The following is a 13,235-nucleotide window of genomic DNA, read 5'->3' as shown; positions in this document are numbered from 1 at the left end:
ACTATGCCATTTTGTTACCAGACTCAAGCCTGGTGGATTGTCCCAGTGTCAGCGTCCTCGTTGTAACATTGTACATACTGAGCTTTTACAAAACGTTACCTTTGGGGAAAATTGTACAAAGTGTACAATTTCTCTGTATTATTTCTTATAACTGAATGTGGATGTGCAGTTATCTCAATACAAATTCCAAAAATTACTAAAAAAAATTCCTCCTTGCCCCGTCTGTCTTTTGTTTCAGTCATTGGCACCAATGTCCCTCCCTCTAGTCCCTGGGGTTTGTATATGGGGTGTCACAAGCTCCCTCTGTCAGTTTTCTCGTCTGTAAAACAGTGATAATACTAGCGCCTACGTCATGGGGTTGTTGGGAGGATTGGGTGAGTTAATACTTGTGGAGGACTTGGGTGTTTAATTGTTACATAAACAAAAAGTAAATAAAATATCTTGTACTCAGCCTCCTCTTTCTGCCCCAGATCCAGTAAGTTAGCCAGTAAGTTACCCAATTTTCCTACAACGTATCTCTTGGATTGTCTATTTCCACTGCCCAGATCTTAATTCAGACCTGCAGTGCCGCCATCATTGCCTCCTGTTGGAGCTTTGCCAAGGAGAAGTTAGTCACTGCTCTTCAGCTTCCCATGGCTCCTCCATCATCCCGCTCAACATTGATTTCCTGTTTCCTTTTTTTGTCTCTCTCTTCTCCCACTGGACTAGGATCTCTTTACTGGAAGGCACCCTTATTCTCTTTGAATTTTCAGCTCCTAGCAAAGTGTCTGACACAAAATAAGTCCTCAGTAAATGTTTTATGAGTGATTGATAATTAAGCAGGAATAATCTCATGGCAACTACTAGCATTGCTTGGTTGCAGTAATGGTAGATGACTACAAGTCTCTGAGTCTGCAGTTTTATGACCCCAAACACAGATTGTGACTTTACGGTTGGGCGGCATTGGAGTTCTCTTGTGTGTTGTAGCTAGAGCCCTCCAGATAAGCTTTCACTTTTCTTCTCCCATGGGCACATTAGGATGGGCTGCCAGGATGCCTGTTAAGTCTTGGACACAGCGCCATGTCCTGACATCCACCTAAAGCCATATAAAAAATTGGAAAGAGTCTGGATCATGGAATGCATCCCGCCTCTGTAAGCATTTGCTGATTAACATGAGACCATGGTCAGGTTAGTAGTTAGCATTCTTGTGAAGTAAAATGAGGCAGATAGCCTCAGTTCCTGATGATATTACCATCACTATGACTCTGATATTTTATTTCTGGGTGCTCCCAGAGAGTTGTCCTTTCTTTGGTAGAAGGAAGTGGTGTTACTAGTTATACACTGGATCACTTCTATGAAAAAATATCCCTGCCATCATAGACAAAGTTTTTAGGCACCCCAAGAAATGTTCAGTAAGAGGGATTTTCCTAGAATTGGGAAAAGAGTGGGCAAAATTAGTCTGGAGACCACAAACCTGAGTTTCATTTTGGCCATTCATTATCTCTGCCTGAAGCAGCTGACCAAGCTAGCACCCTCACCCCTCCCTCCACAAGCCAAGGAGACAGACCCAATGTTAATCATAATCATAGCTCCTGTTTATTAAGTACTTTTATGCGCCAGGCACCTTGTTAGGAGATGGTGATTTAACAACAGGAAAGATAATGGCTACCACATTGTGAATATTTACTTCATGTAATACGCATGTATTAAGGACCTTACATGAATTATCTCTATAAGGCAGCCATCTGGCCACTGATGATCCATGTGAATTTTTAAGTCATTTCCTGGCCTGATTTCTCCCAAGTCCTTCAGTTTCTGGTGTCTCCCTGTCTCTTTTTGGTGAGAGCAGGGAGCATACTCACAATTTAGCAAACTCTAACTTTATCCCAATAGGAAAATTCCCCAAGGAGAAAGAAAAGCAAATGAATAAAACCTGCAGACAGAAAAGGGTCAAGCATCCAAGAGATCCAGGATGGTTCCACCACTTGAGGTTTAAAAGAAAACTTTTGAAATGATTAGTAACTTGTTTAGAACCTCAATATTCCAAAGTTTGAGAAGCTAACATGCTGAGAAATTTCATTTAGATTTCCTTAACACGCTCTCTCATGATAAGAGAGCATTCAGTGTATCAGTGTATAAATGCTATGCAACGGGACTGCCAAATTGTAACACAGGATGGGAGAAATTTGTCATTTTGAAATGCTAAGGGAATTCTTACTAACAGCTTTCTCATCTTGTAAAGCTATTATTTTTCTGAATCATAATGTGATTTATAAATCTCAGCTGAGTTTTATACTTTTGATGGGAACAGACTCAAAATGAAATGCATTTTCTCAGAATATAAATTCTCTCAGGAGTTGACCAAATGAGGAATAAAAAGAAACATCTTCTGCAACCAAGCGTACCAGATCCTGGTCTCTGTTGGTATACCTATAGGTGAACATTGGTCTTCTCCAGAGTTCTGGGCTCAGCCTGCCTCTCCTCACTCTGCACGCTTTCCCTGGGTGACACCTGCCGCTTCAAAAGCTTCACCTCTTACTTCTGCCCCAGTGACTCACATGCCCCTACTCCCCACCCCTCACATCTCTCCTGAGTCACAGGTCCCTATGTCTAATTACCCACTAGACAGACCACCATCATGCCCTACAGATCACTCAATCTCAAATTCTCTTCTTTTCCCCAAACTCCGTTCCTTCTTGAATCCCAGTACAGCAACAATACTAACATCAATGGAAGTAAGATACAGTTCCTGCTCTCAAGAAGCTTATAAACTAGCCCAGGAGATAGAAAAGTAAATAGGCAGCTACAGTATAAGTTAATAATAAGTGCTGTGGTAGGAGAAACTCAAGAGGCTATGGCTCTCATAGAAGAGCACCCAACCAAGCAGCCAGTCAAGAAACCAGTCTTAGTAGGGTATGAGTTCTGCGTAACTGAAGTGTGTGTGTGTGTGTGTGTGTGCTGTGCTCACATGTGTCTTGAGGAGTCCCATAGACAGAGGCCCAGGGGCATGAGATTTTGAAGACAAATATAGGATATGGCTTGGACAGAGTGCTCAGGAGGGATTAGATAAAGATGAGGCCAGATCAGAATAAGCCTTGTATCCCACATTTGATCTGCACAGAGTTTGAAATCCGAAGGGCAGGATACAGAGGTTTGGCCACGTATAGGCATGAAAATATATGCTCAGTCTTCATGGAGAACTTCAGCTGATCATGACCCGGGCTCCAGGGAGGCCATCAAAGTCTCAGTTCTTCATGGTATGTTCCATGAGATGCTAAAATGGATGAAACAGGCCTCATTTCATAATACATTCCAACTCACACGCCAAGTGTACTTTTTATATGTAATTATCTTTAATCCCTTACAACCATGCTGGGTATAGCACAGGCCATGAGCTTTGGAGGTAGACAGGGGAAACTTCAAGACTGTGGACGTGTTACTTAACCCCCCTTCACTCAGCCATCCTCACCTGTGAAGGAGAAAATGGCTACAAATTCTCAACCGAACTGTTCTAAAAATAAGAGCATTTTGATACGTTTGCTAAACTTGACCAAAACTGACATGAAGCTGTATAAAGTTTTTATTTTCTCTCTTACTATGAATTTTCTTACATTTTGTTTCAGAAAAATTGATGTGTTTGATTATGGGGATGTTAATGGTATATTATCATCTTAACTTTCTAATAATACCTGAAAAACTCTGAATTCAGAAATGTATCCAACCCAGGGTTTTGGATAAGGAAGGAATTTGAAGAGCTGTAATATATGCAAAACATAAGATGTATAAGGTAATGTACATCAAAGGCCTCCCTAGCACAGTGACTGGCACATAGGAAGGACTCAGAAATTACAACTATTATCAAAAAGAGTGGGTAAGCTGTTGTAGACTTCATAAAACAAGGCATGACGGAAATGAAAACATCTTGTAGGAAATACATATTTTCTCTTCCCGGCCCCCAACACTTTTACAATGATACTTTTGAAAATTTGGGGTGATTTAATTTTTCTAAGCATGATCATAGGCTTTTGCCTATGAGAAGATTCCAAGGATTTGTTACAGATGCTAGCTAGCAAAGGCATGTTTGGGGAGATTCTGGGAAAGGAAACAGCATCAGCAAGGGCCCAGTAGAGTAGAAGAGGTATTCAGGCAAGGGGAATAAACTTCTCAAACTCTGAAACCCAGTGACCATGGTACAAAATGGCAGCAAACAAAGCCAGAGGGGTGTTTGGGGGAAATTTTCTGAAAAGCCTTGAATACAATGGTAATTTTGTATTTTATCCTATAGATCAAGGGTTTTGGAACCACTTTAGCAAGAGAATTTTATTGAAGTAAAATTTAATTTGCTTGGGTACTCTACACTGCAACCACATACCAACTCATTTTTACTCTATGGCCCAAGTGCTCTTTTTAAAAGAGCACATCTGATTATCTCATTCCTCTTATCAAAGACACTTATCAAAGACATCTCATCAAGCTTGGTGTAAAATGCCATCCCCCTGCAGACACGGGGTGATGTGGCCCTGTGCACCTCCCCAGCTCATCTCACACTACCTCCCTGACCTACCACTGGTCATGAGCCATGACCCTCCCACCTCAAGGATATTTAAAGGATGTCCTCTCCTTTATTTCTTCCTCCCACTTGCCCTATTGACCTCCTACTCTTTCCCATGTAAGCCTTCTTTTCTGCAGAGAATCTTTCCTGGCTTGGTGGGGATCCCCTGTATTACACTCTCCCACACCCTGGAGACTTCTCCGTTCAGCACTCAATCGCGGTCATGTTAAATGCTTAGCTGCAGATTTAGCTGTCTCGTGCTTTCTCTCCACTCTGCTGTCAACTTTGAGAATGGGAAGCCGCCCCACCTGTCTTGTTCATGACAGTGTCCCTGGCCAGTGTCTGGCTACCATGCAGGCCTCCAACGACTATCTGTTGAAAATATACCAATAAATACAACAGGAAGACAAATGGGGGAGGAGGCTGCTTTGGTAGGAAAGAGGATGAAGTCTTTAGCTGAAGCAAGAATGCCAGGCCTGGGCTACTTCCCTTGCCCTTTACAGTGTTCTCTGAGGTACTTCCTGGTGGAAAGTACACTCTAAAGTGATAGATAATGGGATGCTCTGACTAACAAAAAGGCTTTGTTATTTGGCTTTGGGATGAGTATTCTCAAGAGAGTTTTCTTGGCCTGAGGAAACTTGCTGCTTGATGGTCAACAGAATGGATAAATGATCAAAGTAGCTTTGCGGAGATGGGAAGCAGATTTCATTCATTTATTTCAACATCTCGTCTCTCTTGGGTAAGGAAAGGCTATAAAAGACATATGTAGGCTGCTCTGAATTTTATTCTTTTGTGTAAGACCAGGTGTAGAGTAGATGTTTCTTTGGAAAGTAATCTTGGCCTAGGCCCATGCCGTCGAGAAAACCGCCTCCCTACTCTGCAGAGCCGTGCATACAGGGGCCCATGCCTGGCTCTGCGATCACGTGACACAGGCAGATCATGTGACTGTATCATTCCCTCAGTGTGCCTTGCTGTAGTGGAGCTGATGATCCCTTTCTCTGTTAAGTAGGGCAAATCACAGTAAAAAAATTATGTTTTGATTGAGTAGCGTTTCTGAAGAAAATCAGTACAAAGGGCCAAGACCCACTGGCACTGTTTCATCATTAAGTATTGTAGACTTCACGTTACAGGGACGCTGGGTTTCAGGATTCGACGTCTGCACGGCCAGCTGAAAACATACGGCAGAGTGGGTTAAAGGAGAAGTAGTATGTCTGTGCAGTCCTAGGTTAAGGAGAAAATACGTACTGGCCACAAGTAATTTTTCAACCTCCAGATATTCTTTCCAAATTCTAAGATCCTGTGTTTGACATGTTTAAGAGAGAAATGTAACAGCTGAAATTGTCTTTGTTCAGAATGTAGGAGACAGTGTCGTCTAGACTTTCAGGAAAGATAGAGAATGACATTTTCGGAACACATCAAAATATATTTTTAAATTCTTTTTTCTCCCCTTCAGGAAAGGGATTTGACATGCTTTTCTGATTTGAATTTGGTTGATCTATAAATGGCTTCCATCATTTGATACAAAACTAGAATAAAATGAGCCATTGAGAAAAGTTACTGAAAATGCCATTAGTTCTTTCAATATTAGCACCACCACTGACAACACAATAACTAACATTTATGGAGTGGCTTCTAAGTATGTTCTGTCCTCCTGACATGCATTTTTTGGATTTCATTCTCAGAGCAACCCCACGAGGTATGCATTATTATTAATGACAATTTTTCAATGGAGACACTGAGGCACAGAGAGTTGGGGACACTCACCCAAAGCCACACAGCCATAGGTGGCCGGGCAAGGATCTGACATGCCTCAAACCTGCTCTCCTCACCATTGTGCTTTTCTTCCAACAGGGCCAGCATTGTACAGAAACGCATCATTTATTTTCAAGATGAGGGCTCTCTGACCAAGAAACTCTGTGAGCAAGGTAAGAACTGCAAGTGGAGGAGGGCCAGGTAAACGGAAGTGGCTCATTCAGTGCAACCGTCCAGTGGCAGGAATTAGCTGATTGTGCTGAGGTTCTCCAGGTTCAGCTTCCTCACGTAGCGCTAATTTTTAATCTGGCTGTGTTCTGTGGATAATTGGATCTGCCTTAAGTTCTAATTACTCAGCTTGATTCCCTGGGTAGGAGATAATGTACCTTATATTGGTGTCGTCTTCTTATTTTTGTGAAACAGTGATTATTCTAAAGAGGTTTCTTGGAATAATTCACAGGATTTAATTAAGAAATGCATGATTGTGTACCTTTAAGATGCCTGTAATGATTCTCTAGAATAATCTCTAGAAGAACTTGTGTGGCACCTGGGCAGTATGGGGGGGGGGGTGGATTTTCTCCAAGAAAGACAAGCAGGAGATGGGGTTGCCAAGGGAGCATTGACCTTATGATTCTACCACAGTCAAGGGTATGGTCTATTGATTTGCAAGCTTATTGTTGCCCTCTCCTTGGGTTGAAGGCATTCTAACAAAGCTCATAGAGATCAAGTAGATGGGGAGGTCAGAGGAGAGGCCTGGATTCCTATCCAGCCTGGGTTTGAATCCTGCCTCTGCCCTTCCTAGTTATCTGACTTAATATATGTATATAAGCACAGCGTCTTTGGCACATAGTAAGTGCTATATATATAAGTGTTAGCTATTGTTATCTGTATCCGATGCTTGTTTATTAATCTGCCATAAAAAATTAAGACCTTAAATATCTGAATGTGTTTAGAAGTCATTAGAGAACTAAATAAAAATAGAAAATGTTCTACGATTATACAGCTTGACTGTCTCATTTCTATTCATTTTTGCAGAATTTTTATTTGCATCTAGAGCAATGGGCATTTTGCAAAGAAATAATTTTCTCAAATTCTGGCAAATCATAAGCTACTAAGAAAAAGAAAGGTTGATAAAGGTATTCTGGGAAAATAATAATAATAATAGCGAATATTTTTCAAGTGCTTGCTATATGCCGGGCACTATTCTAAGCACTTCACATGCCTTGCTCAAGTGATCTGCACAAATATATCATCCCCATTTTATAGATGAGAAGCCTGAGACACAAAAAGTTTTAAAAGCTCACTTAGAATCATACAGCTAGTGGTCAAGGGCAGAGTTTGGACCTTAGAGCCAGTGCTCTTAACCACTGCCTTTCCATTGAAGGGGCCGTGTCTCAATTCATTATTGCTTTTGGTAGATCAAAGTGTACCAAAGCATAGCTCCCTATGCATGAGCTAGAGCAGAAACTAGGTCCTATGTGGAAGATGGTTCAGAAAGCATGAAAAAAGCAAAGGGAGAGAATTGGATGCTTTGCAGTGGAGACATACCTGTCATAGGGGCCAGAGAACTGGAACCCGAGGTCCCTGGTCAGCTTCCAGGTGGACATTTCCACACACGGCTTCGGGGACTTTCCTTTTCATATTTAATTGTCCATAGGGTCACTCAGCCTTTTTCTGAACAGAGGGCACCTTGACTGTCAAGTCCCTTGGTTCATAAAGGACCAATCCCATTCCTGCCCCGTCTCTGTGAGATGACACCAAGGTCCTGTGGGTTAGAGTTAGGGTGTTCTGGATCACACATTTACAAGCCACCTCTTGGTCTACACCCACAGATGGCTAATCACAGCCACTGTGGTATGATTTTGTTAGTTTGACATTCAGAGGACAGACTTATTTCTCAGAATTGAGGGTTCTTAGGAAACACTTCTCTGTCACCCTCGCATACTGACAGCAATCATTAACTGCCGTGCCCTCGCCAAAGCCTCAGCCTTAGCAAATATGCTAAGTTCTGCAGTTACAGTGTCCATCCGATGGTGTGCAAGTCTCTATTGGTTATCACTTGTGAAGCAGAGATCCTATCGAAATGACGAAACATGCATATGTATAAAGAAACCGTTTTCCATCAGCACCTTGGTGGACAAAAAATAAAGGTCCTGCAGGCCCTGGGCTGAAGGATCATTACATGCAGTTGTGGACAATCCCCCCCCACCGACCCCACCTGAGGCAGCAGACCTATGAGGAAATCCAACAATTAGCAAAGCAGATCCCATTAAGAAAGTCTTTAATTTATAAGCAGAGAGCAAAGGGATTTCTCTTAACTGTGTATGCCTACTTAATTATCTCCAGCTCTTTCATTAAGGTCTTTACATTCTTTCTTGCTTGGTAAGTCAAATCAAATCCATCAAGGAAGGGGGGGAAAGAAACTAGTGTCTGTTATTTTTTCTCAGTTGAAGCTGTTCATCCATGGGGGAAAAATTAACAACAGCGAAGATAAAAGGCACTGGCAATCATTATTTTTTAAAAGAAACATAAAACATTAAGTTACTTACAATTAGGAACAGAGAAACATAAAATATTCAAAAAGGTGACCTATAATAACCACATGCGTGCACATGCTCACTTTAATACCATGTCACAAACGATGGAGAGAGACAGGGAGGGAACTCACAGAAGGGAGGAAACTGTGGGAGAAAAGGGATAAGGAGAAAAGACGGACTAAGGGGAGAGCTAAAAAGGAGGCTGATGGATGGAGGGTAGAAATGGCAGAGGGGGCAGCTCAGGAGATCAACATGGCAGGAAGTCATCGATATTGGGTGAGGCTGGCTGTGGTTAACAGAAGAGGGGTGAGTTGACGCTTGTTCTCACTGCCCTTTGAAAACCCGGTTCATTTTCAATTGGCTTTTCCTCATAGGAAACAGTATGTCTGTTTTTAGTTTCAAACGTAGAAATTTATTTTTTTTAATTGTTTAATGTTTATTTTTGAGAGGCAGAGAAAGACAGAGACAGAGACAGAGCGTGAGCAGGGGAGAGGCAGAGAGAGAGGAGACACAGAATCCAAAGCAGGCTCCAGGCTCTGAGCTGTCAGCACAGAGCCCAACGGGGGCTCGAACCCATGAGCTGCGAGATCACAACTTGAACCAAAGTCAGATGCCCAACCAACTGAGCCACCCAGGCACCCCAAACTTTATTTTTTTTAATGGAAGCTAATTTTCCTTTGGAACTCCAAGAGGTTTATTATGAGTGTATTCCCCTGAAATCTTGGATATATCTTTAAGTTTACTATACCGTCTATATCTGAAAGCCCTTTTGATCAGGTAAAGCTACGCATTGGCCTTATTTTGGTCTTTTGAGAGATTGCTCCCTCATTTAATAGTGCCTGGTAGCTACAGTTATAACCCCAGCATCTATCTCTTAGCTTGGAACCCCTTTTTCAAAACTAAATTTAGTTTTTTTACAACATAGTTGGTCATAATAATGGAAATGTAAGAAGAAAAAGTCTTTAGGAGTTACTAACTTATGCTACCTTTCTGGAAATGTATGCAAAAAGAATTGTCCCTTAACTATCAAACTGGCTCACCTAGGAATCGTACCTAGGTTTCATGTGCATTAAGCAATGGAGAGTCTGCTCCTAAGCACAGACAATGCGCTGCCCTCTTCCAAACAAAAATAGCCAAACAGTGATTTCTATTTTGGGTGGTTTCAGACCTCTTCTTTGGTGCTGTTTAGAAATCCTGAAGCTATAAAGGCAGGTCATTTTTTAAATGCACCCTTCTTTACTTGAAAAAGCATAAAGAGAAACACACACACACACACACACAAATTACTCTCATTGATAACTTATGCAGACATGTCCAGCAGAAGGTCCTTCTGGGAGTGATACAGTACAAAGATTAAGAGCATGGGCTCTGGACTCCAAAAGACCTGAGCTCCGGTTCTGCCTGAAACACCTCCTATCCCTGTGACCTTGGGCTGGTTACCTAACAGTTTACTGACCTGCAAAAGGGTGTTAACTAGAGTACTTACCTCCTAGGGTTGCTAGGATGAAATAAGACAATGTACGGACATACAAGGACTCTCTACAATGTAGTGATTATTATAATATTTCATGCTTTCATCTCCATCCTAGAACCCAGAGTTCACTTCTTCTACCCATCACTGATTTTCTGTGTTCGAACAAAATGAACCCAGTGAATTCCACAAGGAAGACTTGTACAGTGCTCTTCCTGGCGCTCAAAAAGATTTTTATACTGTCATTGCTCTTTATATAATATTGACGAAAAATGTCCAACTTGCGAAAGGAACCTTTATGTTAATACCACTAGAGAAACTGAAGAAAAAGCAGTTGAAGCAAGTTGCATCTGTAGTCATTGTTTTCGTCTTGCAAGAAGCAGAACAGACTAAAAGCAACAATGCACAGTTAGGGATGTGGGCTTGACTATCAGAAACACTGAATTTATTCACGTAATCTCTCTTTCCCCCCTTATCAGCTATTCACAGATAAAAATGGAGGCAGAGAGGGAATCTTGTTAAGTTTTTCCTGGCTGCCTCTATGCTCAGAAGTAAACCTGAACTTACGAACATTTTCCTAAACCCCACCCTTCCTAAGTCTCTGAAAGCTTGGTAAGAAGGGATGTGACTATATATTTTAAAAATATATTTTAAAAAATAATTTCCAGCAATCTTTTATGTCTCTCTACTTGTTCTCACTGCTCTTCTGCAAAGCTGCTCCTTCTGGTCCTGGCAATTTGACCCCAGCAAACATTTCTTAGAGAAAACACACACGTGCATATTCCTCTTAAAATTTAGTGGAAAAATTGTATTGTGGGAAGAAAGGATAACTGAGAAAGTTTCATCCCTGGTTTCCCAAATATTCTGCCTTATTGGCCCCACAGGTCTCCTCACATTGTTAGAGCAAAAGTTCTGAGTCTTTTTTATTTGTAAAATATAATTACTATCCTTAGAGGTATATAAAAATCCTTTATAAACCCAAGTACTGGCCTGGTTCAGAGTGTTATTAATCAGTGAAAACTGCACCTTATCTTCTTTTCCCTAGTATGAAGGACAGGACAAGACAAGATGGCACTGCCTTATAAGTGACCCGTATTTGCTTCCTAACTTAGTGACTCTCCTAACTGTTTCAGATTCCATGTTTGATGGGGTGACGGACAAACCAATTCTAGACTGCTGCGCCTGTGGAACCGCCAAGTACAGACTCACATTTTATGGGAACTGGTCCGAGAAGACGCATCCAAAGGATTACCCTCGTGAGTAGAGTAGCTACTTTATGGATTGGGGGAAGGTGTGTGGTGAAGTTCTGTCTGGCTGTGGGATACACCAGCCAAAGTGTGTCAGGTCTGCTCGCTTTTACCAACTGACTCATGAAATGCACATTCCCACAAAGTGAATTCATTGAGGCTAGCCGATAATATTGTTATGCTTTTTGCTTCTTTGCATAGCGTTGTTCTGATCTGTGATTTAAAAAAATATTTCTAAGGTCATGCTGCTTATCTTCAGGTCAAGCATTTGGTAACATCAGTCCCCACAAAGTGGCGTTCTCCACGAATTATACAATAGATCTATATGTGCTGGGAATAGCTGGCAAAAGGGACCTGCTCTTGACTCCACAGATCAAGGTCAACAAACGTTCGGCATCCTCAAACATAATGGTGGTCTATCTGCACACCCTTTCTCTACTGATTCCAGATACCACCCTAGAATCCCTCATGACACCATGCTCCAGAGAGCCAAAAGCAATCCATGAGAGTTGTCAAGAGGCCCCAAACTTGCCATTTTGGAGTAGATCCTTAAGCAGGACCCTACCAACTCCCTTTTCTCTTGTCATTGTCTCAACAAATGCCTAGCATGTGCCAGGCACTGTACTAAGCTCTAGCGATATTCTGGTGAACTAAAAGAGACATGACCCACATTCTCATGCAACTCAGAGATTAGTGGGGAGACAGACACTAATCGAATAATCGCACACAAAACTGTGAAAATTCTAACAACGAATAGTGGACCTACTGTGTGCCGAGCATTGTCACATATGTCACGTCATTTAACCCTCAGAATAACCTGTTTTTGTGGATGAGCTCACTGGATATCAGAGAGATGTCATGACTTGCCCACAATCAGATGTAAGTTAGTAGCGGACCCAAAATTAGAAAAGGGGTTGTTGGCCTCCTTGTCCTGCCTCTCAATTGGACTCTGCCTTTAAGACCCAGTGACGCTCATTCTCGCCAACTGTGGGTGGCAGGATGTTGGTGTGGCTCAGTGGGTGGCACTGAGCATGATTTTTCTGTTCATTGTCTGTTTTATTGTTCATTTCGCTCTGGAGTTGCCACAGCTGGGCAAAATGAGTGAGACTGGAAGAAAGGGATTCAAAGGAGGGACTGAAGTCAGCCCCTAAAGACGGGGAGCAAAGGGTCCGCGGTTGGGACTTAAGTAGACCTGCTCCAGACCAGAGCCTCCGTGCTCCCCAAGCAGCCCACCCAGCGGGTACTTGGCAGATCAAAAGACCTATTGTTTAACTTTACCCGCATGTAATCAGGACTTGGGATCTTAGAAGCTCCTCACTAGTTTCTTCTTCTCACTCTGGGATGCAGCTTGATCTGCTTCAGCTGGTGTGGGAGACCTGCATGAACAAAGTTGGAATCTGCCTGGCGGGGAAGAAACCACTTGGAACAAATATGAAGGATAAAAATTTCCTCCAGTGCCAGCCCAGAGGAAATAAAATGTTAAGGGCCCATCACTTATCTTTCGTAATCCTAAGGAGCTTCTTGTTCTTTTCTAGTCTGACGCTGTTATTTCCCAGAATTCAAACAAACAAAAACAAATACAAAAAAAAAAAAAGGCACAGACCATTGTTTCTGGGTCTTCGGGCCAAATCAAGTACAAATCTATATCAGGTTTCAGTGAAGTTGTTGGGAGTTTCTTAATAAATAAAGCAGACATG

At 42.0% G+C, this 13,235-nt stretch overlaps 1 protein-coding gene across 4 annotated transcripts in view; it reads left to right on the top strand.

Annotated features, from left to right (window-relative positions):
* SPON1 (spondin 1) overlaps positions 1-13,235 on the top strand; it is a 257,912-nt gene that overhangs the window by 100,056 nt on the left and 144,621 nt on the right. For all 4 annotated transcript variants that reach the window (XR_008290454.1, XM_027073076.2, XM_053203462.1 and 1 more), the window contains exons 4-5: positions 6,383-6,456; positions 11,425-11,547. Coding sequence is in view for 3 of the 4 variants with exons in the window: in XM_027073076.2 (XP_026928877.1) it covers positions 6,383-6,456; positions 11,425-11,547 (197 nt within the window). In the remaining variant the exon portion in view is untranslated. The remainder of the gene's footprint in view (positions 1-6,382; positions 6,457-11,424; positions 11,548-13,235) is intronic.

This window comes from Acinonyx jubatus, chromosome D1 (assembly GCF_027475565.1).
Source record: "Acinonyx jubatus isolate Ajub_Pintada_27869175 chromosome D1, VMU_Ajub_asm_v1.0, whole genome shotgun sequence".
Classification (NCBI taxonomy): Eukaryota; Metazoa; Chordata; class Mammalia; order Carnivora; family Felidae; genus Acinonyx; species Acinonyx jubatus.
This window is presented reverse-complemented; position numbering and strand designations above follow the sequence as displayed.